The sequence below is a fragment of the Ambystoma mexicanum genome, chromosome 1p (genome assembly GCF_040938575.1).
Source record: "Ambystoma mexicanum isolate Mex_15411 chromosome 1p, UKY_AmexF1_1, whole genome shotgun sequence".
NCBI classification, from domain to species: Eukaryota; Metazoa; Chordata; class Amphibia; order Caudata; family Ambystomatidae; genus Ambystoma; species Ambystoma mexicanum.
This window is the reverse complement of record NC_090921.1, coordinates 691,256,999-691,283,160: the sequence shown is the minus strand read 5'-3', so window position 1 is coordinate 691,283,160 and position 26,162 is coordinate 691,256,999. Positions and strand designations below refer to the sequence as shown.

General features: G+C 46.3%; 1 protein-coding gene across 1 annotated transcript in view; it reads left to right on the top strand.

Moving 5' to 3' along the window:
* Positions 1–25,880, top strand: part of LYSMD1 (LysM domain containing 1) — a 164,416-nt gene extending 138,536 nt beyond the window's left edge. Inside the window, exons 2-3 of the mRNA XM_069649860.1 lie at positions 10,050–10,369; positions 24,923–25,880. Coding sequence (XP_069505961.1) covers positions 10,050–10,369; positions 24,923–25,094 — 492 coding nt within the window. The 3' untranslated portion in view covers positions 25,095–25,880. The remainder of the gene's footprint in view (positions 1–10,049; positions 10,370–24,922) is intronic.
* Positions 25,881–26,162: the final 282 nt, after the last annotated feature.

The window sequence follows — 26,162 nt, the reverse complement described above, 5'->3', positions numbered from 1 at the left end:
AGGTTGGAGGAGGAAGAAAGAGAATGGCAAAGAGATAGAAGAGGTATAGGAAAATCAAAGGAAAGAAAGCGTCAGGAGAAAAGGAGGAGGGAGTTAGAAGAAGCAGACGGAAAAGGAAATGGAAGACAGGGAAACAATGAGAAAAAAGGAGGAGGAAAGGGAATGACAGAAGGAAGCAGAAGGTCAACAAGGGAAGGAGAGGAAGAAAGGGAGAGATGTGCAATTGAGTAGAAAAAGGAAGAGAAGGCGGAGTTAAAAGGCTTGTCTAAGCAAGAGCGAGGAGAAAAGTAAAGAGGAAAAAGAAAGGAGTTGGGAGAGCCGGGTTAGGGAAATGGAGGCGATGATGAAAAATCACACGCTTCCCGGCGAGGATGAGGGGATACTAAGGAGGATTGGGACATTATATCGTAGCAGAAGGGAGAGTGGGGCCACCCTCAAGGTAGCGAGGAGCACAGCGGGGTCTCCGCAAAGGAAGGGAGGATCCAAGATCGTTAGAGCCATGAAGGGCGGCGGGGAAAAGCATTTTTAAACGGTTGAATTTTGAGGAGGAAGAGGAGCATGATGACAGTTGTGGGAGAATGGAGGCATATGGGGGGGGCAAGGAGGAAGGTGGAGATGAGGAGGAGAGGAGAAGCACACACGGCCCCTCTGATGGGAGCAAACCCAGAACAGGAGGCAGAGTGGTCTGAGGGGGAAAAGATAGAAAGAGAAATGTCCGTACTTAAGACCCACTCTATGCACCAAAGGGCCACTCTAATAGATAGAATACCTTTGAGGAGGTGGAGCTGGAAGTTGGCCTTCTTGGCAAGGTCCGTGATGTGAGGAGAGGAGAGAGTGGAGTCGAAGTTGACACCAATGTTTTTTGCCTCACAGGAAGGCGAGGGTAGAGGGTGCAAGGAGGGCAGCCAGAGAGAGGGAAAACGGGAGCAAGGGTCCCAATGAGAAGGATCTCCATCTTACTGGCATTAAGGCAGATATTGTTGGAGGAGCACCAATTCTGAATCGCGGATAGAAAGTTAGGAATGAGCGAGGCAGAAGAGGCGGCTGAGGGAAGCCTGAAGGAGAGTTGAGTGTCATCCGCATAACAATGAAAGTTGGAGGAGAAGGTGGAGATCAGGTGGGCCAAAGGGGCCAGATAGACATTGAAGAGCCAGGGTGAGAGGATAGAGCCCTGGGGGACACCATATGTAGAGAGAGTGGTGGTTGAGAGGAAGGATCCAAGTTGCAACTGGGAGGGCCGGTCGAAGAGGAAGGAGGTCAGCCACGCCAGAGCCTGATTAGTGATGCCCAGGTTCTCACAAAGTTGATTTGTCAGGGTAGAGTGATTGTGTCGAAAGCAGAAGAAAGCTCAAAGAGGATGAGGACAGAAGGAGAGCTAGAGTCAAGAGTAGAGAGCAGATCTTCACAGGTGTTCAGAAGAGCAGTTTCCGTGCCTCTGGCTACTCTGAAGCCAAACTGATGGGCGTGGAGGCAACCAACTGATTCAGTCTGGAGAGTAAGCTGGGAAATGGCCAACTTTGACAGAAGTTTGCCCAGGAAAGGAGTGATAGAAATTGGGCAGGCAGAATTGGCACAATGCTTTTTTAGGAGGGGTGCATAAGGGAGTGCTTGAGGAGAGAGGGGAAACATCCAGTGGTGAAAGAGTGATTGCAGAAATCGGCCTAGACTGCAGCAAGGGTGTCAATGTGGTCCTTGATGGTTCTGGAAGAGCAGGGCAGCACCTGTTTAGACAAAACTTTCATCGATTGGACTTGTCTCGAAACATCGTCGGATGTCGAGAGAGAAGGAGGAAAAAAGAAGAGGTGAAGGAGATGCCGTCAAGTGGTGCCTGAGAGAGTGAGAGGAAGAGGAAGGTGAGGACAGGATGTCCTGATTTTTAGCGGTGAAATGAGATGCCAGCTCTGTGCAGAGCGTCTGGGACGAGAGAGGTGGAGACTGCAGTAGTATTGGCCAGCTTCTTTCAGATTTTAAAGATTTGTCCGTGTTGTTAGAGGCCGCATGGACGCAGGCTTGGATATGGGCTCTCTTCTTGGAGATGACATAGAGTTTGTCTTTTGCCTTTGAGTAGCCGGCAGGCGTGTTTGTCAGAGGATGCCCCCGAATCCCTCCACTTCCTCTCTGCCACCCTGCACTTGCGTTTAAGGTTGGCGAGATCAAAGTCATACCAAGAGTTGGACTTGGAGGTAGGCCTCAGATGGATTCTCATGACCGGGGCATAGATTGCCAGAGTGTTGGAGATGGAGAGATGCACGTTAAAGAGGCCTGCGTCAGAGTGTGAGTTAGCCGCAGGAGGAGCAGATTAAGTATCCACTCTCTCCTGAGTGGGTCCTCCACCTCGTCCCCAAACATCGCCCATGATTCTAGAACTGCTAGCCTGCTTTGCAGCTTCTTGTCCTTATATCTGGCATGTAAATACGTGGTCATGTATTGCAGCACAGGTTTCGAAAGAGTGCACTCCTGGGGCCAAGGTTTTACCATCTTGCCCACTGTCTCGCGAGTCCATTCCATGCCATACTTGGAAATCTTAACTTTATACAGCGGAAGGAGCTTGCACGTATGCATTAGGGGAGTGTCTCCCATGATGGCACGTCACACTTCTGACTGACGATACTTACTTAACATCAAAATGGGCTTTTGTTCATAACACAAGTATTTTCACTCTATTTTCGTAACCTTTTATCAAAAATCAATATATTTTCTTCAAATTTCAACACTTCTCAAACCTTCCTGCAATCCTCTCTGGCTTCACCAGCACCAATTGAGGCGTGCACCACAACCGCTGCCCATACTCCAAACTCTGCCCTTTACGGCCAATTCCAAACTTCTGTGTGCTCCTGGAGCCTGCATCGATACCAGAACAACCTGTTTCCACAACCTCGAGCCGGCTCCCCACTATTCGGTTATTACCTCATGCCACAAGACCAAGATCTTTTCTGTCACTTCACTGCAATCTATGTGCCCCCTGCCATGGGCCAACAACCTCCTCTTATCAATCTTCCCAATCCTATTTAGAACTTATTTCCGGCGAGTACCCCTCCGTCGATCTTCCTCACCTCTCTCTACTGACGTCAACAACCTCTACACACATACGTCTGAGTGCACTCCCAAAACAACACGATAACCCCAAACCCACGGCTGTCTTCTTGCCTCACTTATGATAGTTTTCTTATAACTGCCCCTTAGGGATGTGGCCCTTCTTCTATGCCTTGACACAGGGAATCGTCTCTTAGTTTTTTGATTTATTTGAATTTTTTCGGTAATACGTAATAAGGTGCCACCTTCCACAACCCTGGCTACTGCCTTGGCTACAGGGAAACTTTCTCACTTTATTTCTTTCCCACAACTTATACAACACTTCCTGCCCACCTTTGTCAGATTACTGGTTTCATACTTACATCAGTTGGTCAGCTCACGCCTTCAGAGCGTCTCTTCCCACAATCTGCCACTCTGCCTTCCGGTCTGCAGTGTCGTCCCGTGGGGAGCAGGCAGAAATGTCACCCAAGGTGGCTTCTGACGACTGTCTGGGTTTTCACCCGCGATTGGCAATCCGGTCCTCCCCGGAACGACACAGTGCTTCAGGCTTGCGGCAGGAAAAAGCAGTAAGGTGGGATGGGATTGGGTGAGTGACTCAATTGGTTATGGGTTCAGTAGGGGGTTAGTACACCAACAGGCCATATCTAGTAGCTCCACCTGAAACCACCTACAAAAAGATAACATGTAATCGGGGCACACTGTGAGTGGTGGCTGCAACACTGTTGAGATGAGCGTTTGTCGCACCAAAAGGGCGGGGGTTATCCGCAACCCTTCCTTAACCACGGATGCCGAATGGAGTACGACCCCCCTCCCCTACCTTGGTTGACACGGGTCCCTAATGTTTGCAAAACATTTCATCACGAGATGGGTAATGGTGGGAAGAGGGTTATGGAAAGGTTGTGGATAGGTCGGGGAAAGAGGGTCACCGGACAGAGGATTAGGTTAACATAAATGGATAGGTATGGGGGATGTAAGGGAAAGTCATGCAAATCTGAACCCATAAGTAACACCCTTTTAATTGAGTGTCTGCACAGTCCTTCCAATACTGAAACTCCTACCTATAACCTATTTTAACCAGAGCAATGAACATACACATGAAGGGACCATAATGAAACAAATACACATGAGCACAGCATACTGGAATGATGGTCACAGGATGAAATAAACCATGAATGGAATGATACACATGAATACTTGAGGTACAAACACAAATCTTCCTAGGACCCCATGGACACTGCACCCTTATTGTCCTTGCAATGGTTTCACACAGCGTCCTTTCTCCTAGCTCAAAAAGACTGTCCCAACACTTGCAATCCCAGCGCATGGCTTGCAGGAAGAGAAATTCAGAAATCGCGGCCGTGTTTCCTCACAGGGTGCACATAGATGCACAATGTATTCTCACAATCCATGTCATGCAAGACCGATCACAACCCCTGCCTGGGAAGCAACTTCCCATTAGAGCACTAGCATTCCGCTTATGCATGCATGCATTAACTTGCTTCACAGTAGCTGGTTATTTATCTCGGGTTCTGTTTCCCCAAGCATATAGCTGAAGGCGTGATGTATCAACTGTTTCGTAGCTGAAGACGCTGCGAGTGGGGAAAATGCTTCCTGTTCTGACCTCTGTCTGACTTCATGAGTCTCACCGCCGCTCCTGCGGGTTCACCGCCGCCCCAGGGTCCGGCAAAAACTCTTGCCTCCAGCGTCCCGCTCCACGTCCTGCCCATGCTACTAAGGTCAAAACAATCAGCAAGGAGCACAGGCAGTTGCAGGCTCATCAGGAACTGGCGGCACATGCGTGTGCCACGTTGCCGCTGGGAAACATGGGGGTTGTAGTTTCCCATGACCTGCGGCCCTAAGGATATACAGCGCCATGGCTGGTTAGCCCATAAACTATGGCTAAAGCCACACACCTCTACAAACCCATACAGCGTTAAAGGTGAATCGGGGTTGGACTTTCTCAGCCCTGCAACCCTGGGCGGTTACCAGCACATGAGCAATAATTGAAGGAGATTAGAAGGGCCCTAAGGTGCTGCGTGTCCCAATGAGTTTACCATTTTCTGATTCCCTAGGCCGCAAGCCAGGACATTTAGCTTTCAACTTCACATTGTCTTGTATCTTTAGTCCCAAAGAAATGGAAGGGAACCAAATGTCTGCCCATGTCTGGCTCTAATGAATAGGCATTCTCTGCCAGCTACAGGTCACAAATGATTCTGCTCAGTATTTTAGCCCTTTTACTGTGAGTGTCATTACCTCCCTTGGCCTCTAGAGACTTGTTCGAGCTACTTTCCTGTCGATGTCAGATCTGGGTAGGGGGGAATTTGACGTTCCAGCAACATTTGTTTCTTTGCTTCCTCGGAAAGGATCACGCCTGGGACATGTTTACCATCTGTACCTTTCCGGTGCTAATCCAAACCTTTCCTTCCCTGATAACCTTGGTTAAACATGTGCACTTGAGCTGTTCAGGCTTTGCTTTTCTGCTGACTCAGTGAGTCAGGGTCGCCCTGCAGTCTTGTGGCTTCTTGATGTCTCCAATTCACCTAAGTGTGGCTGCATACTCCATCTTGGTTTGCATGGCCACTTATTTCAGTTGCGTTCTGCATTAAGCAAGCTTTATATGTATTCTTGTGCATCTTGTGTTTCAGCATAGAAAAGAGAGTATATGTTTTCTAACCTAGTGGATGCAAGCATGTTCTTCGTGTCGAAGTGTAATTTGACTTGGTGTTTGTGTATCTTCGTGTTGGATGTGTAGGCGCTTCGTGTCTAATGCTTCTACATGTGTTGGCCTCAGCCATGATGGTATTTGCCTTCTTCATGATTACAGCTAGTTGCTACACTGTCTACAGGTTTATTGCCTCAATGAAGTCATCTGGGTAGGGTCTGTAGAGTTGCCTGAGCGAGTAGCTTCTCACCCCCAGTGGTGCAATGCTGGGGAGGGGGTAGATGCCAGGAGCGATGTACACCATTCCTTTCTGTAATATCAACATGGGGGAAGGGCCGACGCAATGATGGACACGTTCCTCTGCCCCTCTTCAGTAGTACAGCAAAAATCAAAGTGGATGTCGCCGAAAAAGAACAGACCATCCAACGCAGGAAACTCTAAAGATCTGCATTTCAATGCATTGGCATTGCAAAGAAAAGAAACTTATTAGTCTTCTTGCCCCATCTTTCTTACAAAACTGAGATCTGTCTACGCCCCAGGCAGGCTTGTAGCTATATGCTGTGACATAGTCTACTGCTTGGTTCTGGAAACCACCAAGGCAGTGATTTAGGGGCTTGGTTCATCCCAAGCCAGTGGTGGATGGGCCTGCGGGCAGCATGTTACTTTACCTTGGTTTCCAGGACATGGTATGGGACGGCCATAATGCTTCATTGCAGGCCTCAAACCTCCCAAATACATCCGTCCACTAGGAAGGCATAAAGATAAAAACCTTATGTGTAAGAACGCAAAGTACATACAGGGAAGGTAATTACATTGAAATGTAATACAACAATTAACCGGCAGCAAGTCCATGTTTAAAATAAAGGCAGCAACTACCCCCAGAGAACATATCTGTGTCTTTCGTTTCCTTCTGAAGCGCTGATGGACCTCCTTATAAACGCCTCATTCATCCTTGAAGACCAATTCATATCCTTGGAAGGTGCAGTCTCTCACTTCAGGGAAGCGAACTTCAGCTTGTCAACGTTAATGAAAGCACATGTCGCTTCCTTTATTCACATGATTCCGTTCCTTCTGCCGTCTCCCACCTCGGAGGTAGTTTTGAGGGGCTACCCTCCGCCGTCTAATACAAAAAGCACCCTGGGCAGATCCAGCCTTTATCTGCTTATTTTTGCCAGGGCCCACATGCCAAAGACAGTGCCTAGTTCATTGTGCTATCAACCATGATGGCTGAATATTTCATGCTACTGCCATTATCTATGCCAATTCTTTTTGTGTTCAAATACATTTTAAAACCTCATGAATGATTTTCTGTCCCCACAATGACACCTACCCAAACCTATGGGGAAAGCCTGCAGTTTAAGAAGGTACTCACTCGCCAAATAAGAGAGCCTTGACGTGAGCCCTTTTCAAACAGACCTCGAGCTCCAGTGAAGAAAAGTGTGCCTTTCCCCATTCAAGAAAACATTTCCCGTAACATTTCTAAAACTTTGTTCAGAACATCCCGGTAGTTATTTTACCACTCAAGAGACATTGGACGAGTCGGGCAGTACAGCAGATTTCAACCCTTTGACTTTCTCGCTGAGGATTGTATGGGAGGGAAAACCAAGTTACAAAAGCACTGTCTCTCGGCAGAGGAATTCCCTGCCGAGAATAACATGTTACAAGTTCCCAAAGCACACAGACTATTCAGTGAGTGGACGAAGCTTATCCTGTCTTTAGTTTCTGTATTACATTCACACGCTGAAAAGCAGAAGCTCTCAACACAGGGCTGGGAGCCTTTAGGGAGGATCAGAGGAACCGATCTAAAACGTAAAGTCGCAGACAGGCCAGATATATGCTTGAACCATAATGCCGGAGCCCAAATCGGCCCCAGGTGCACGCGGGCAACCCAGCCTTTCCCAGCCCTCCCTCAATCACCATTCACAGTGGAGAACCTCGGTGTAAGCTCCACTCACGGACAAGAGAGAACTCGGTATGAATGAGATGGCTGAATGGAGAATGGAAGGTGGTGGAAGACCAGGAGGCTGCAGGAATGGAGAAGAGGAGAGCAGGAGGAGGTGATGAGGTCTGAAGAAGGCAGTGGAAGGAAAGGCATGGTGGTGGTGATAGGAAAGTAGGAGGTAAAATCTGCAGCAGAGTTCAAGCGGGGATGGTAGAGAAAAGGACGTCAAATCTGGAGTGGACTGGAAGGGATACATTGAAAGCAGAGGGGAAGTAAAAGGGAGTAATAACAGTAGAGATTGGAAGGAGCTGGTTACAGCAAGAGTGAAGAGGAGAGAGGAGGTAACATCAGAGTCTGGGATGTGAGACTGAACCATTTGTGACATCAGAGGAAAGTGTTACAGAGGAGGTGGTGAAGAAGATCTACAAAGCAAAATTACTGGGAGGACAATGGGAACCAAGCCAGCCAAAATAGGCCGGTTACAGTGGTCCACGTTGGCCATAGTAGGCCCAGATGGTGGGAGGTGGAAAGCGAGAGGGTCAGGGAAGAGTATGATCAGTGTAGAGCGGAAATGGATAAGGCGTCCCAGGTGTGGACAGGATGCTCAGTGGACATCTAGAGGTCTCCATGCCATCTACAAAAAGGACTCGAGCACTCAGTGTAGTAGCCCAGGGGTGTGGGACCTCAGAAATTCCACACCTAGAGCTAAGGAAAGACTGTTCTGAACCCACAAATGCCAGAGCAGAGTGAGGTGGCAGTTGAGCCCAGTAGTTCCAAGGCTTGGACTTGAACGCTAGGGCTAATGGGCCTGGCACCTGCAGCCACTGGGAAAAACCGTCACTAGGAGAAATCCATCATGACCGTTTTGTTCTGATTACATTTATTGGAGAAGTTCCCCATCACCTTTTAGTTAACCATCTGTATGTAATTCATTGACAGGTTTATTAAGGATTAAGAGGTCTTTGCGTCCTTCTTGGTCTCCGCTGTCCGCTACGTGCCCATGCCTAAACGTTTTCTTGCCCCCACATCCCTCCCCTCCAAGGGTTCCCACAGGTGGGTCTTTCCTTGGATTCCTCTGTCTTGTGATCTGTATCAGAGGTTCACTTCTGGGGCATTCAGGTCTAAACCATCAGAGTGGCTTTGTTCCCCTGAAGAAGAATCTTAGAGGAAGCCCACAGTGGAACAGGTATGTTGCCCTCCCTGCCTGGTACAATGTTGAAAAAGAATTTCTGGTGAACCAAAGACATCCCTATATATATATATATATATGTATATATATATATATATGCTGCTAGGGTATATATATATATATATCACATTGGTGGAAATGTTGGTTTTCTGTCCAGTGGTGAACGTTGGAACAATGGTGCATTAGTGACCGCCATTTTTGCAGAGGTGATGGTAGCCCTGATCATTGCACTTAATGAGCCTGCTGCCCCCAAAAGGAGGAGGAGGACCCCACAATTGAGAGCATCCTCTGAGAAGAAGGGAGGAATGTCGTTGACACTAAAGAAGGACTCACTTCAGGAGGACGTGGGGATAATATTTAAGAGGCAAGCTCTAGAGAGTCCGGGATAAAGGGGAATTCAACAGGCTTTCTGCTGCGCACCCATTCCACAAATATTTAAGTTATTTTGTCACCACCACCTCATTGCAACTGCTCCTTATTAACCTAAGGATGGAGGTCATGTGGAAGGAATGGGAAGACCCAGAAAAATAGTTTGTGCCTCCATTCATGGCAAGATCTAACGCTATAGAGGAACTGAGCCCCTCTTCTCGAATGCATGGAGTAAACCCTTAGTTGCATCGGAAGACCCTTACTCCAAGGGGGACAAATACATTAATTTTTCCCTGGCCAGTACTAACGAGTAACTACTCAGCCTATGTCTCTCAAATGTTGATGAGGGAATACCAGGACTTGTCTATCATGTTAACTGGAGACAAGGACATTTTAAAACAGTGACATGCTGGAGTGAGTACTTTACAGACATTTATTTTGATGCGATTAGAGCACTGCCGTAGTATCGGACATTGCAGTCTGTTTTCCTGCTTTTGGTTTCAGTCTCTAACCTAATACGCTGTACATAACTTTGCCGTTTTAGGCCTCTGTTTTCTTCTTCCCTAATGTAATGAATATATGACTGCATGAAGTGGGGTCCATCTTTTTGTAGATAAGTAGTGAATTTATATGCTGGGGTACACCAATGGTCCAGAATATTTTAATGGCAATGTTCTTTTGGTACCTATTATATGCCTTCATTAATGTGATAGTATTTTCTCTCCCTGTTTTCAGCAGGTCATTTTTTGGCGTTGCTTGCCTGTTGTTGAACGGTGTAAATTTCTGCATGGATTAATATGCACATGTTGACTGAATAGATACTGACCAGACTTTGTTGTGCCTTATTTTTGCAGATTGAGCAAATCAAACGAGCCAACAGACTGTATACTAACGACTCTATATTCTTAAAGAAGACTCTGCATATTCCAATATTGACAGACCCTAAACAACTGGATAATGGAAAAAGTCATGATGAGGAGACAGTAGAAGGGTTGGAGGGTACGGATTCAGCAGCACAAGCAGATGAAGGGAGGACGGACCCATCAGGAAACCAGTCCAAAGAAGCCACCCATCCCCAGGATATGTCCGCTACCGACTTTCTCCAGAACCTTGATTCAAAGATTCGCATGTCCAAATCTGCAGCAGTGAAAAAACTTAAGGAGGGCGACATCTTGTAAGTCTGAGCATATACTGTGCCACATCTGTCATTCTTCTTAGTATTGTTCTACTTGGCATTCTCTTGCTTCAATTGGTACTATACATCTATTAACAATGTGATCTATTTCGTCATCCCTGTGTCCCTACTCCTTCTCATTTCTTCTTCCCTTCTTCTCATCTCCCTTTTCGCTTCTTACTCTTGCCTTCTTTGCAACCTATGTGCTTTCAATCTGTGTTTCTATTTAGTCATGTTTCTTCTCTATTCCCTTTTGCTTTTGTCTGTTCTTCATACCTCTTCATTCTTCCTTTTGCTTCCTCTCTTTTTCCTTCTCTTTTTTGTATGCCCTTTCTCGTGCCTGTTCCTCATTTTCCCGTTCCTCTTTCTTCTCTTTCTCTAATATCGTTGATGACCTTTCCGTCTAATTTGAGTAATATCTGTCCTCCCATCCACTCGTTCTGCACTATTGTCACTTGCTTGACTTTGGCCTTCCCTTCTTTTTGTCTCTTAAGCTCTTCTATCTCTGTCTCCCTTCTTTCATCATGCTCTTTATATTCTTTTATCTTGCTCTCTTACATGTTGTCCTCCCTATTATAAACTGGGGGCGCATATGTCGGGTTAACATACCACACTGCTGCTTTTAACCCCTTTAAAGGATAAAACCCCTGTTTGCCAGTGTCTGTACACTTGTTTTCAGAAGGAGGAGGAGCCGAGGGCATTGTGTCCTGCCCTTTATACTTCTTAAGCAACCACCACTTTTTGGGCAGGTCTTCTCTGTTGCTCGGATACATTTTCCATAATTCTACAATGGCTATTCTTTTCTGTAACTTCTTCCCTGAGGATACAACATGTAAATATGTTGTCATGTGTTGCAATATTCTTGATAGTGAACCTTTTTGAGGCCTACGCATTAACATTTTGTCAGCCGTGCATTTTACCCATTCGGCATGGTACTTCCTAATCTTCGGTGTCTATCTCAGTAATGTTTTGCATAAGTGTAGCAGGAGAGTGTCCCCCATAATGACAATTAGCCTTTAACTGTCAATACCTAGCAGTTCCTTTATTCTGTTATTGCTTAAATTAATAATATCACGACAATCCATTCGGGCCGGCACCATCAATCGCGGCCCATGAATCAAAAATACAATACACAATACAATAATGTTCTCTTCATTCCTTCGTTTATAGTCCTATTGATTCTTGCCATCCTGCTATTGACACTTTAAGAATCTTATTTCACATTTTTTTCTCAACTTTTATCCTCCTCCGATTGACGTCAATCGTTTGATTTCAGACTCTTGATAACCAACTAGATTACTACTATCGTTTTATGTCTTAGTTTTAACAAATTAAACGTTTTATGCTGACATATTTATAACCCCAAACAAATGTGCACTTTAATTTCCTACGATCGCCTTCTACTTTCTCTAGTAAAGGTAGCTCATCTCTAGTTTAACCCATTTTGAAGTGTGACATGCATTCTTCATCTCGGCCTTGCCTCAGGAATTTCTAAAAAAAAAAAAAAAACCTTCTGGGAGTTTAATGCGTGTCCTTCTGTCCCCTTGGAGGTATCTCTCTCTTTCTCTTAAACCAAATCCTGTTATATAGATCTATGTACACACTTGCAGTGCAATCCCTCCCCTTTATTTGCCACCTTCGACACTCTACTTATATCTGTTGCTCAGCTCGAGTCCCTCTGTATCGAATATTCCCCAGTCGACCAGTTCGCCTTCGGTCCGCGGGGCACCTGTGGGAATCAGAGTGGAATTTCTTCAAAGGGGCACCTGCCGACCGCTATAGATCTGGACTCAGGAGACTGGACCAGAACCATCCACACTGCTACCAAAATGTGCAGTAGCACTTGGAGCATGCCAGGTGCTGGATGGAATTACCAATAAACTACCTCAGACCCAAATAACCAGACAGACTCAAAGAATATGGAAGAATACTACTTTATTATCAGCTCAATAAAGTAGGGAAATCTGGTGAACAAACAGATTGCAGCTTGCTCACTCTCGATTAAATTTCAATGACAAAAACTTTATAGCTCGATGTATGTCAGCTATGACGTCATCCTACGTGGCAAATAGTAAAAACCTATTGAAAGGAGGGATTGGTTAGGGGAACATATATACCTATACTCTCTTTAGGTGTTAGTAACACCATTGGCTGCCCCTTATCTGGTAGGCATGCGTTGAACTACCTGCAACTACATATAATACAGATTAATGGCAGAATAACGGCAGCAGATTGGCTTCTGCAACAATGTATGGTCCATTGTTACATAGGCCCTCATGACTGGTTGGCATTCTCTCCCAACCTTGGACATTTGGCCCGTTAGCAGCACATAAGCAAAGCGAAACCCAGGTATGGTGAACAACATCAGGCCACTGCCCACTTGGTCAATTAGCCTATATGAAAATCCTGAAGGTGTCTCACCCGCTAGTCCCCGGGGATCTGTCATCCAGGTGGCCAGGACATGGCTTTTGCTTTTGGATCTAGTTCCTGGGGGTGGACCGGTGCAGGAGGATCACCTGGGTGAGGGTCCTCGGGCAGTGGAAGTGGGACACCGGATGGTGAGACGCAGTATCCCCTTTCCTGTAACACCTTTACCCCAGGATACTTAGGAACTCAAACCCCTGCCCCCCCACCACCCCCTTTCCCAACACAAACACATTCTCACAGACCGGGCACTGTGAGAGAAAATGAGTTAACACCCGAACAGTATACCGGACATGTCCCAAAACAATGGTCAGGCAATCACTTACCATTACACACACCCGACTTCCATCACCCTTCCCCACATGGATAAAAGGCACAGCACAAAAGCACACTCTGAGCAAGGCAAAGCACATGAGGGAGCAGCAGCTCCAAGATGACAGTTTAATACAAGGCGAAAGACGGCAAAACCAAAGAGGATTGCAAGGAGGGACGTGCCCGTGACCTTTTCAACGAAAGACTGTTACTTTCATGAACCTTCGAGAATAGGAAACGTAAGAACAGGAATCGAGGCTGAAGAATGCTGCATTGTGTGTCAGAGGTACCCAGGGATCTCCCACGTAGATGGTGAAGGCGGGAGAATCGTTTGCCGCTGTGGTACTGTCCTTGGCTCCTACAACAAAGCAGCGTCAGTGAAGTCAGCACAGCCGGTGACTTGGGCAGACTGATACCAGAACGGTCTGTGTTGAAGCCAAGTTTGCAGGCAGCAACATTGTATAATGAAAACAGAACAGTGTGTCAAGCGTCTGGGGCAAGCGACATGAACACAATCAGCGGATGAGTGATTGAACTTTGAAGCCAAGATACGATACCGTAGACCGAGTGGTCCTGCACCACGTGGGTGCTCATTCGAAAGTCTCTGTTAGGGATTTAGCTGAAAGGTGGCAAATGTGAAAAGGGATAAAGAATTGTGAAATCGAAGTGTTCCTGCAACGGGTCAAGCAAAAGCCCTACGCACATTCAAAAGTCTTCAGTAGTTGATGAAATCGTATAGGAAGTTGGTCTGAGCCCGGCAGAGGGAGATTAGCCCAATTATCAGCTCTTGAAATTGTACTCACTTTTATTACATCTATAACCATATTGACTTCCGCCCATTAATTATGGAGTCGATCCAAAATTTGAGATTTGATAGACCCATATTCGAAACCTGCATTATTAGGTGCGTATAACTCTTCATAAAACTTCTTCCCATTCAGTTTCCAAAACAGAATTCGGCTGACATACAGTGACTCACATCTGGTCCCTTCACAATAGTCCAGAAGGCCTGCACGTCCTTCTTAATTAGTACTTGAAGGATCAGCTAAGAGTCTCTCTGCAATATCTTAGCCAGGCGGGACTTAAACATTTAATATTTTTGTTTTACCTTTTTACATTTATACTCCTGGGTTTCCCTAACGGCATCTGAGTGTTTTCATTTCTTTTATTTTGCGACGCATAGAACGCTTCTCATTAGCAACATTTTCATCAAATGTTTGAGTATGCTTTCTCCTCACCTTGCCAGTTTTACATAAGGGATACTGCATAAGAGGAGTTAAAAGATCTTCAACCGCAGTATCGTAATGAACTACAATAAAAGTTTCCATTTTCCACTGGAACAAAGTATGTTTCATAACTTTATTCAAGTAACCGTTCAAAATACCAATAGTTCTTGGGTTCCAATGAATAGAGTTATTACTGCAGTTCACATCCAAATTAGTAGGCCCGCCTAGCCCAGTATAGTTAATCGCTATTCTAAAATGGGCTTTTACCATGCAGTGGTCACTCCACTGATTTCTTTTAATAGAAAAATCCTAACAATTTTCAAAGAGGCAATCATCGGCAAAAATATAATTCAATGTGGACTCAGTAGATCCACAGTACCACGTTGAATGATTTCTTGCTTTCGAGCCAATCTTATCATTAATTAAGTTCAAACCTAAAGATGACGTAGACAGAATACATATCCACCCTGCTAGTGTTTTAAAACTAGCAGGGACCATTTCAAAAGTTAGTTTGAATTCAAATCACTTGCTAAGAGGACATGGCCCTATCTAGTAATAACTTGCCATTGAATCACACAATCCGTAATTATGCTAAGAAAGTCATCTGAGGGACAAAGACCTCTCTCTATGCCAATATACATTAATGAAAAGTATACTCGCGGCTTCAGAATTCATTAAAGTGACAGCCAAGAGTCCATATGGGAGGTTGGGCAAAACTTTAGCTTCAAATCCCAGGGAGTTACACACTGCAATGGTTAAACCCCTGGCATGTCTTCCCAAATTACTCTTGTCTGGAGGCCTGCGAAATTACTTGATACCCATCCATGACCATAAGCCACGTTTCCTGGAGGACTATACAATTTGCCTCCTTAAGGCAATTCCCTCTGTCCACGTTGGTCAACAGATGAGCATTCCCTCTGGTATTCCAAGTCAAAAAACGAATTTCCACCAAATTGTATATGCCTAAACTACCATATGCTTCCTCGAGTTCTTTCATTCCACAACACCGAGGTTATGGCAGATCAATTTGGGGTCATCCCATTTCTCCACTCTTTAATTTTCTGGAACCTAGAGTTCCTTGTGCCATCTGTAAAGGATGGAATGGATAGTTTATCCCCATATTTGGATCCAATCTCCTCTTCCTGACAATCATACTGTGTTAACAAAAATCCCATGTTTTCTAAAATATCCTTTTCATTCAAGACCATTTCCCTTACCAACCGGATCCAAAATGGAGAATGCATTGCTTAATCTTTGCCCGATTAGGAAATTCCACTCTCACATTATCAGCAGACGACAAGGCAGACTGGGTATCTCAGAAAAGATTACTAAGATATTACTTCTTTTCAAACAAACAGGATCATTATCACTCAGTAAGCTGGAAACCTTAGGTTTAAGCGAACCCCTATGACTTGAAGAAGCTAAAGGACCCATCTCAGTGAAGATGCAGGTACCCCTCTAAAAAATACACTAGTCTTTCCCTGCCTGACCTCTGGAATGGCTGCAAGGGATAGGAATATCTATGGGCATCGAGAATCATGAGTACTCTCGCTCGTTTCCAGTTCATCCAAACGTTGCCTTAGGGTAGCAAAGGCAGTGGTTGGGCGGCAGTGGTGTGGTAGAAGTCCTGTTCTTAGGTTGACTTCAGATGATTGCTTGGAGCTTGGGATTGAATGTGCTTCCGTAAACATGGTTACAGGGTACTGGAGCAGCTGAAGCCACCACTCCTAAGGCACCCCGGCTGCTGAATACAAGGATTTATGTAACTTGTTTAGGAAAATCGCCAAATTAGAAGCAGTGGCAAACCTCCAGCATCCTTCTTTTCTTGTTGGTGGAAAACACTAAGTGAAGTCTTTGTTTCCTGTTCTGAGCAGCCCCGGCCAATCTGAAACCGACTTCATCAGTGTTGGCAGTGCAGTCCAGTCTAAAGAACTCTTCATCACCCAGCACAGAAGTCTGGGCTCACAATGACGACTTGTGCTCTCCTTGATGCAGACCTCCACAGCCATCCATCCAATCAACATATAGCTTCAGTGACTGTCCAGCTAATTGGTTGCTTTGGGTGCCTTGTTCTGAAGTCCTTTGTATGCTTTTGAGAAGATCATTGTTTCCCTGTGGATTTTACTTTACAGTTTTCAACATCTTACTCTTCTTGTCGGATGGAGTGATGGCACATAGAGTGCACAGGGAGTCAATGACCTTGCACGTATGTCCTAAACGATTGGTTGCACACAACTGCAGAATACACGTTTTTGGTTTTTAACAAAAGCTAGTTGCATACCAGCTCAGAATAATCTAATTGGAAACTGTGCAGCTGATTTCAAATATTTCTCGATATTAAGGTCTTTGGAAGAGGTAAAAAACCTGGCAAACATTTTGTTCAGGAATAGTATTTTGCATTAAATGTGCATTTGAAGGCGATATATAAATATGCAAGCTGGGGATAGCAAGCATAAATATTTTATTTTCAAGCTTTAAGCAGTTGAGCCGAGATGGCTGTCCTGCAGCCCTTCACCAACAACCAATTAGAGCGGATGGTCAAGGAATCAAACCCATATCAAGATACAGAAAATCGACAAGTTGGCCTTGCTCCCCAAAGACCCCAAGAAGTTAGAGTGCAGCTGTGACAGACAGAGCTTGACTTGGCGGATGAGTACATTGGACTTGAATGCTCACTGTCCCCGTGCAGTGAATGAGGGCGTAGAGTGTACAGGGTTCCACTTGGTCCCATATGTCTCCAGCGCAAAGTTGGTGGACGAACTCAAGATGGCCCGCAGTACAAATATAGACAGTTGAATCCAGTAGATCCTTACAGTGGTGAAAGAGAAATACTTTGAGGAAGCAGTGCCTGCCAAGGTGAGAAGTTTTCCAAAAGCTCAGCAATGGGAAGGAACCCAAATGGCAGATGTTGCTTTGAAACCAGTTTGAAGGATCTCCTGACAATCCTAGGAAGCACACACCACAGCCCAGCAAGCTTTACCCATATCCCTCCAGCGCATATGCTTAAGGAGGATTGTGGGTGGGATGCTTTAGCTTGGCTCAAGGTTTTTGAAGTTGTGTGCACGTTGCACAAGCTGCCCTGCGAGTGCAGGCTTGCGGTGTCTTTGATCCCAGGTGGGAGCCACAGCTATTTTAGGCTTTGCCGATACCGACAGGAAACTACAGAGTAAATGGAAGAAGTTATGTTCTGTTAGTGTGAGTTACACTGCGCACCGCTGCCATTTTCATGGTCTCCAGGCGCTCTTGCGGATCTGAAAAGGAAGTAGGGCTCGGGGGTTGGTTAGTGGAATCCAGAGGGAGAGCGCAAAAGAGCTTTCATGTGCTGTTGGTAGTTTCAGTTCGGAATAACTGGTCACTGTGTGCTGGTTGTGTTTTGGTCGGTAGTGGTGAAGCCCTGTTTTGCGTATGCGTGTGCATGGGTGGTTTGCATCTTTGTGGCTTTTTTCCGTGGTGCTTTTGGGGTAGTGGGTGTTGCACTGCAGGATGTGTGCGGTTTGTGGTGGTTTCAGGTTTCTGTTGAGATCGAGGTGCGTGTGAGTTTTATTTTGGCATTTTTGGGTGGGTATGCCGAATAATTTGAAATTTTAGTTGAGGAACTGCACAGAAATTCCTTTGCATACAGTGTTTTAGTGAAAGTGTGAAGGAGCTGGAGCACAGTAGTGAGCAGTGTCTGGCTGCTGTGTGAGGAGATTGAAATGGATATTCAAATGGAGGTTCAAAGGGCCGCAATTGCATAGTCTGTAGATGTTTTGCATTCTGTCGCTGGCAATCCATTATTTGACAACATTTCAGTAAATTCCAAGTTGCAACACCCAAGGGAGATCTCCACGAAGGCTGACTGATTCCTAGAGTCCAAGCTCCCAGGAAAAGCTTAGATAGGTGGGGAAGGAAACCAGTCTACTAAAGGGACTGGGATGGATACTGCAGACGCAATAATTGTCTCAAACATAACAATGTGGCCTTTACACCTGCGTGTGGGTCAGTGAGATCCACAGAAAATTCCCCCCATCACAACCTCCAGAACATAGGTACGCTATGAAGGGTTTGGATGATCTGTCACAACACTAAAAAAAGGGAGGCCGAACTGTACGAAGGGAAACTCACACATAGCTCTTCCCAATGCCCAAGGGCGCAGAGTATGTGGGTGCTCTGGTGCCCGGACCCTGCCCCCAACCCCCGGGGGAACGCTGTGATAAATGTTCAGTAGCATTTCTCAAAAATCTAGCTACCAGGACCTCCTCCTAACTCCCGCCCTTCCAGGGAATTCAAAAATTGTCTCCCCTGCCAATGGCAGAAGAACAAGGAGAAGCCACGTGCATGTTATTATCGTTGGGAGGGAGGGGGTCGACTCCTGTGAACACCAGTGAATTCTTGCAAAATGCCAGTGTAGGTAGGCTGAGGGTAACTGCCTAGAAGGGTGCTGGTCTTACAGAGGTGATAAGTGAGTCCAAAACAGTAGATTTTTAACAAATGTGCTTTGACAGGAAGCTTTCTGGACTCAAGGATAAGATACTCATTAAACAGTGGCCTTGGGGGGGTTATTGGGATGCTTTGTTGTAGTAAGAGAGGAGAAACCCTTTTAGGCCTATAAACGGAGGATGGGCCGCTGTATAGCGAGGCCATTGACCTTGCCACGTTTGTCAGCAGGTGCCTGGTTGTGCCTTGGGGCCATTGGGGACTTTTGCCCAGTTTGGGACATGCAATTCCCTTATCTACCAAGAAGCCAGTGGCAGTACCCTTGAGATGTGAGGTAGTTCTAGATCTAGAGGGATGTTGGCCCTGTGCAGACACCATCGCTCGGAAATCCTAGTACTCCGAGTGCACATGAAGGGACCCAGGCGGTCTCTCTTGCGCGCAGGAAGACCACTCGGAAAAAATATTTCCCTTTGCATACGCTTCCCCAGATCATTCAAGAGGCAAGAATTAGAAGCACCTTTATTTTCAAATGTACAATATATGACTGCCATTTCAAACCTGAGAGGGAGGTCCTTGTAAACCTTTTTGTATATTGTTGTACACAAAGGAACGGAAAAGGGTGCACATTTAATGAATGCATAAAAAATGTACTGAAACCCTTGCTTCCGTTCGAATTCAAGTAAGGATGTACTGCCCTGAAGATTCGAGGGTTCTGAAAAACAAGCTATGTATTATTTATTTATTTATTTGCATTTGTATAGCGCACTTGCAGCCCAGAGGCATCGAGGCGCTGTTACATGAGATTTTGCAGAGTAGAGTTTTTAGATTAAGTGGTTCACATGCGACCGTAAGGTCTCTTGATTACAGGTACAGAAGTATACATACAAGTGTGCAGACATTATTACACAGTGAGCATTTGACAGTATTCATATAAAGAGCTTGGTTTTGATTGCTTTGCGGAAATCTTGGTGAGACTCAATCATTCTTATGTGAGTGGGAAGGGCATTCCAGTGGAAGGCGGCCATAGAGGGAAAGCTAGATCCCCAGCGTGGATTCTTTTAGTCTTGGGCGTGAGAATCATGTTGGAGTATCCCTTCCTAAGAGGTCTTGTGGCAGTGTGTTTAACAATTCTTTGGACAAGGTGTGAGGGTGCAAGATCATGGAGGCATTTAAGTGCGAGGGAGAGGGTTTTGAAGAGGATTCTCTTCTTGACAGGGAGCCAGTGAGCCTGCCTTCTAATTACGGAGATGTGATCTTTCCTTGAGGTTCCAGTGGCCGCCCTGAGGGCGTTGTTTTGAACCAGTTGGAGTTTGGCCAAGTTTTTGCAAGAGGTCCCTACGAGGAGGGCATTGCAATAATCAAGCCTTGATCCAATTATTGCCCTAGCAATGGTAAGGCAATTCTGGCGTGATAGGAAAGGTCTTGCTGCGTTGAGAATTTTTGGAGCAATAGGCTGAAGAGAAGGCAATGGCATTCACTTGTCTTCCATGGTAAGATCAGAGTCTTAGTAAACTCCAAGTGTCTTGACGTTATTGGATACCTTGATGGGAATATTATGAATGGTGAAGGAAATGTATTGCTGATCAAGGTTACCCAAGGTGGTGGTGGAAATGATGAGCAGAAATTCCGTTTTTTCACTATTGAGGCATAGCCAGTTGTCCGCCATACAGGATTGGATAGTAGAGTAGATGGAGGTGAGAGTGATCATATCTGCCTTATAATCACCCGTGAGTGGGATTAATGTGACCGAGTTGCCGAAATTTGTCGGCCTTTGCTGCAAACTAGAGGCACAGAATAAGGTGTATCTATGGAGCTGGGCAGACTGTATTCTACTGGTCTGTTTTAGCAATACCCAGAGTGGATCTGAACTGAACTGTACCTGGTGTCCTAATGGCCTTCATTATGGTGGACAGTATATGAAACGTGTGTTAGAACACGCTTGTCTGACGCTTCTTTCTTTACATGACACGGAATAGAAGGAAATATATCTTTTACATTGATGATTTACTTAGATTTTTGCATGTGTTCTTAAAGTTTAGGGACTAATGATATTGAAAAATTAAGCTATTTTGCAGAGGGATATGTGATCTTGATTTCTCTTGTTCTGCGCATGGTGTTTCCCAGTACCACCCTACTTGACAAAGGGACCAACTTCATGCCTCTGTGAAAGCAACCGCATGTGTGATGAAGAAAGTCGTTTCCCTATACTGTAGAGCGTGGAAAAAAGTAATGTAGCAAATAGTAGCCACAGTGGCATGAGTGCCAGTCCTTCGCACGGCCCGAGCACACCATGTCTTACTTCTTGCGGGTGCATTGCCCCTCAGCAATGGCAGGTAGCGAGTATTCCAGTAAAGCGATCCTTGAATGACCGCCCTCCCTCTGTTCTGCACTGAACGGCCCTGCAGCATTGAGCCCAGGGGCCCCTTCACTCACGGTGACTTTCCCTCTGTCAATGATTTGTCTGGTCCTCCACCTCCATTGAGAGGCAGTGTGAGGGCAGCCGAAGGCCCTGGCTGCTAAAAAAACAAGGTGCAGCAGCACCTGCTCTGAGAAGGGGTTGGCACCCATGGGGAGAGGTTGGCACCCAAGGGCTGTGTAGGGTGCGCTGAGGGACATTCAGACATTGTTGTGCAGACACCTGTTTGTTCCCTTCTTCCCCTGACGCTCCCACCCTCCTATGAATTACCGCAGCAGTCTGAGAATGTGTATTGCTACCCACAAAGGGGAGGGGGAGAGAGGGGGGGCGGGAGGGAGGGAGAGAGGGAGAGAACACCAGCTTGCCTCGGTGGTAGGATCTTTTCCATCTGTCCTCCCTTCGCTCGTCTTGCGATTCCTCTCCTCTGGACCGTCGATTCTCCTCTCTCACAGGCTCCCTCTCTCACAGGCTCCCTTTCTCAACACCCTTGTCATCCGCTGCATTAACCCTAAAGGAACTTGTATGTTTTGCAGAAAAACTCGTGTGTTTCGAAATCCCAAAGTTCCCTGGCTGCAGATTCTCCATTCAGGCTTTCATAGCTTAAGTTCCACACTTGTGGGAGCCTCTTCAAGTGCCAATTCACCAATATCCTAATTCGATTGATAACTTGATTTGCTTTCTTTTCAGCAGGTCCGTAAAATAGATGGCTTCAGCTCAGCCCCTTCCAGCTCTTCCACTGGCCGTCGCTCTGCATATCGCTTCCTTTGCATTATTCATTCGATTTCTCCTTTAACTGGCCACTCTTTCTACATTTTGCTGAATTTGGTTTTGCAATTCTTCACTGTTTCTGTTTTTTTTAATTTCTTTTGTAGTTTTATTCCCATTTTTTTGATACTTTTTTTTTTTTTTTAGATGTTGTGCCATGATTATTTTAAACTTGCCCCTTTGTGATTAGGTGGTTAAAGAAAATGAATAAGCATTACAGTGAGTGAGTGTTGAGGGTGGGGCATTAACCGGGGCTTCCTGGGTAGGGCAATCCTTGATGCACTGTTGTGTGCTTGCCCCCACTGCATATACCACTCCCCCACTGCTGCAAGGGTTCTATGTAATTCCATCACCCACATTTATTTTGTGGTCTTCTACTTCGACTCTGCCAATATGACCTTTTTTTCCTTCTTAATGGGGTGGAACCTCCCATGCCCTCTTCTCCCTGCCCCTACCGTACCCCACCACCTCTCTCTCTCTCTCTCTCTCTCTCTCTCTCTCTCTCTCCCCTCCTCTCTCTCTCCCCCCTCTCCCTCCCCCTCTCTCTCCCTCTCTCTCTCCTCCTCTCTCCCTCTCTCTCTCTCCCCCTCCCCCTCTGTCCCCCTCTCCCTCCATGTAGATAACTCGGAAACAATGCAATCACCTTAGAAACAGAATGCGGTCTGTTACACTCAAGGTCTTTAAACTTGAGTAGCATGATTGGGTGATAATGGTGTCACAGATTAACATCCTGCTTAGAAACTTGAAGAGTCAAGCAGAAGGGTTATTTACAGCACCAAATGATGTGCATGATTATACCTGGCTTTCACAGTTTCTATTGGTTGGTTGGAGCTGACAGAAACCATTAGGAGACAGCGCTTGTATTCCACAACAAGCTGCGGGTGGAGTGCTATAATTTTAGGCGTCATTGAGAAAGGTGGTAGCAGGGTCTACAGTATATGTTTATCAGGCAAAGACTGTTAAAGCTGGCTTGTATAGGGCAGAATTGTGGGTCTGTTTCCTAGAGGATGAGCTGGTGAGGGCTGATGATAGGTTCCTGCTTTCACATTTATGTGGTTGGGGGCACCGACTGCTGTTCTGAAGAATGCAGTACTGCTACCCTCATAGAATGGCAAGCTTCTGGAGTAATGGTAGCTTCATTGAAGGGCAAGCGTCCGTGGTACCCTCATTGAAGGGTTCACTTCTGTGGTACCCTCACTGAAGGGCACACTTCTGTGGTACCCTCACTGAAGGGCTCGCTTCTGTGGTACCCTCACTGAAGGGCACGCTTCTGTGGTAATGGTACCCTCATTGAAGGATTCGCTTCTGTGGTACCATCATTAAAGGGCAAGCTTCTGTGGTACCTCATTGAAGGGCAAGCTTCTGTGGTACCATCATTAAAGGACGAGCTTCTGTGGTACCCTCATTGAAGGGCAAGCTTCTGTAGTAATGGTACCCTCATTGAACGGCACGCTTCCGTGGTACCCTCATTGAAGGGCTCACTTCTGTGGTACCCTCATTGAAGGGTAAGATTCTGTAGTAATGGTACGATCATTGAAGGGCACGCTTCCGTGGTACCCTGATTGATGGGCAAGCTTCCATCATGCCTTGTTCTTACCATGGGATTGGCCACAGGATACACAGCATTTTATCGTGTGGCATTTTGTTGTATATACTTCTGTTGGAAGATGCTGCTAGCTTCTGTAGCTCCTGAAGCGTAGTGTTTGAAGACTGGCAGACCACCTCCCGGGGCAGACGTTTGAGATAACTTTAGACACTAGGGAGAAGTGCTTGCTGACAGAAATTGTTGCCAATAGTCTGTACTCATGCAGCATTGTGAATACCTACAGAATTGGTACCTTAAACCAAATGTTGATTCTCTAAGTTCCCTCCTCTAACCTTTGCTGTCCTTATACCAAGATAAGCGTTGACAATATGCATTTGGCTTGCATTGTTGGATCCCGGGCAGTAGAGCTGCAACTGTTCAAGGGGATTGAGGAAACTGTGGCTGACCTCTTCTATGTCTTGACCCTTTAAGGGAGAGACAGAGGGTTTTAAAACTTCTGCTAGTACAACGTTTAATTGGGACCTTAAAGATGGCAGCACAGTTGTATGTGTTATACCCTAGATCCTAAGCTTGTGCATTTGTTGCCTCATTTCTGCCATGGACTTAATACCAGCGCATTCGAGACTATGGGCTTCATTACAAGTCCGGCGGTAACCGTGACTGAAATTCCAGCAGGTTACCGCCGGACTCGTATTACCATGCCGCCTCCATGATTCCTGGAATTACCGGGACATTACGACCCCGGTGACCCGGGAATTCCGGAGGTGGAATTCGGTAAATCCCCATTCCCATTGAGTCCGATAGGACTGAATGGGAATGGGGACGTGGAAACACCGGCACCATCTCGTGATGGTGATGGTGCTGGTGTTTCCCCGTCCGCCTGCAGGCGGGTGGTGTTAAACCCGCCAGGTCAGACCTGGCAGGAATGACACCTCCCGCCTGCAGGACTCGGGATCACCCACTCCGGAAACAACGGTGGCGGCGGATTTACCGCCACCGTTATTTCCAGACCGGGTGACTCGTAATGAGGCCCTATGTCATTGGCAACTTTTTGTACTAGCCCTGAGGTCTATAAAAGCACTTTAATTGATTCTATACAGTTACCCTGTCAATCATATTATTTATCTTATTTGTGTTCAGTGATACATTTTATGTCACCGGTGATGTCCTAATGAGAGCCAAAACATGCACATGATTGATCTTTCACTTTTGGCAAGATGTGGAGAACTGCTATTCGTGCTGGAGACGAGTGATTTCTGTACGTGGCTAGTAGATTCCAATTTTAAATTCATTTGAACTCCTGCTCATGTGTTATATGAATTGAATGTACTGCCATTTATTTTGTTTCATTTGCTAAATGAATAGTTTGATAAGATTCTGTATTGTATTCTGAATTGTAAAAGCTGCAAGCTCTGCTAAATGTTATTGTTCTTTCTTTCTCTCTGCAGAGGCATTGGAGAAGCGGAGTGCAGCAGCAGGTGCAGCTCGCGGTCCCCCAGGGCCAACCATGCCGCCTCCGCGCATGCGCAGCAGCGATCTCTGCTGGGGCCAGTGCCACTTACCAGAACCACCTTGGCTGCTACACTGAAGGACCGAGAGGATGAGATCTTTAAACTCTGACAGAGAATGTGTCCGGGTGGCACACGGAAAAGCCGTGAATAAGCCTCTCACGCTGTGACCAGAAAGTAATCTGGGTGGCACACTTGCTACCACATTGCAACACTAGGAGGTTGTCCAGTGGCACATTACACACTACTTGGGTGAACCTATAGATGGCGCTCTTCCCTGCGAGCCCATGGACGGAAGCACCCTGCTGCCCTTCAGAGGACTGCGAGGAAAGGGGTGTGTGTTCCACACAGGCTTTGCAGTGCAGCCATGCCACCTCTGCGATGCTTTGCTGCTCTCCACTGCCATGTTGGACACTGAGGAGGGGCAAGCCGCCAATGGCATAGAGTTGCCATATGTTGGTCCACAGGGTGGAAGAAGGAAATGGGCACGCACAGTGGCCTCTCAGCATTGTCCTACCCAGACATCTCCCATCCCCACTTCAGAGGATTGATATCTCAATACCACAAACTTATCATACATCCACTCATTTCACACACTCTGGTGGTCATTTGACCCCCCACTCCCCTTAACCTCAGGTTGACGCCTGCAGAAGATCAGACATGTGGTGCAGGCCGCTTCCAACGGGGCAAGGGGGCACAGGCTTGTTGAGCCATAGCTGCAGACGTAAGGACTATCTGAGAGGGTGATATGGCGGGTGGGATGTGTTTTATAGTGGGGGTGGGATAAGAGGAGGAAGAAGTTATAAATGGGCCAGCCCAGTAATTCTTTCTGTACATAACCATATTTGTAAACTTGAAAATAATAAAATGTTTGCACTGGCTCCCACCAGCAAAAGAATTGAGACAGCCATGCTTTGATGACATCATCATTTCCGCCCTGACTGCAGTGTGATTGGCAACGACCTTGAGCATCCTTCTTCCACTTTCCTTGACTGCCATTTCTCAGGAGGACGGTGCTGATTGGGGTTAATGTTTTGCACAGTTTCGGGGATTCCTACTGTAGAATTTACTTGTGGCTGTGTTGTGTTGGGCCTGGCACAGGAAGACCTTGAAACGTTCACCTGGGAATCTGATGAGCCATGCTACTGGGAAGACGTGCCTTGGTGTCCGAATTCATGAA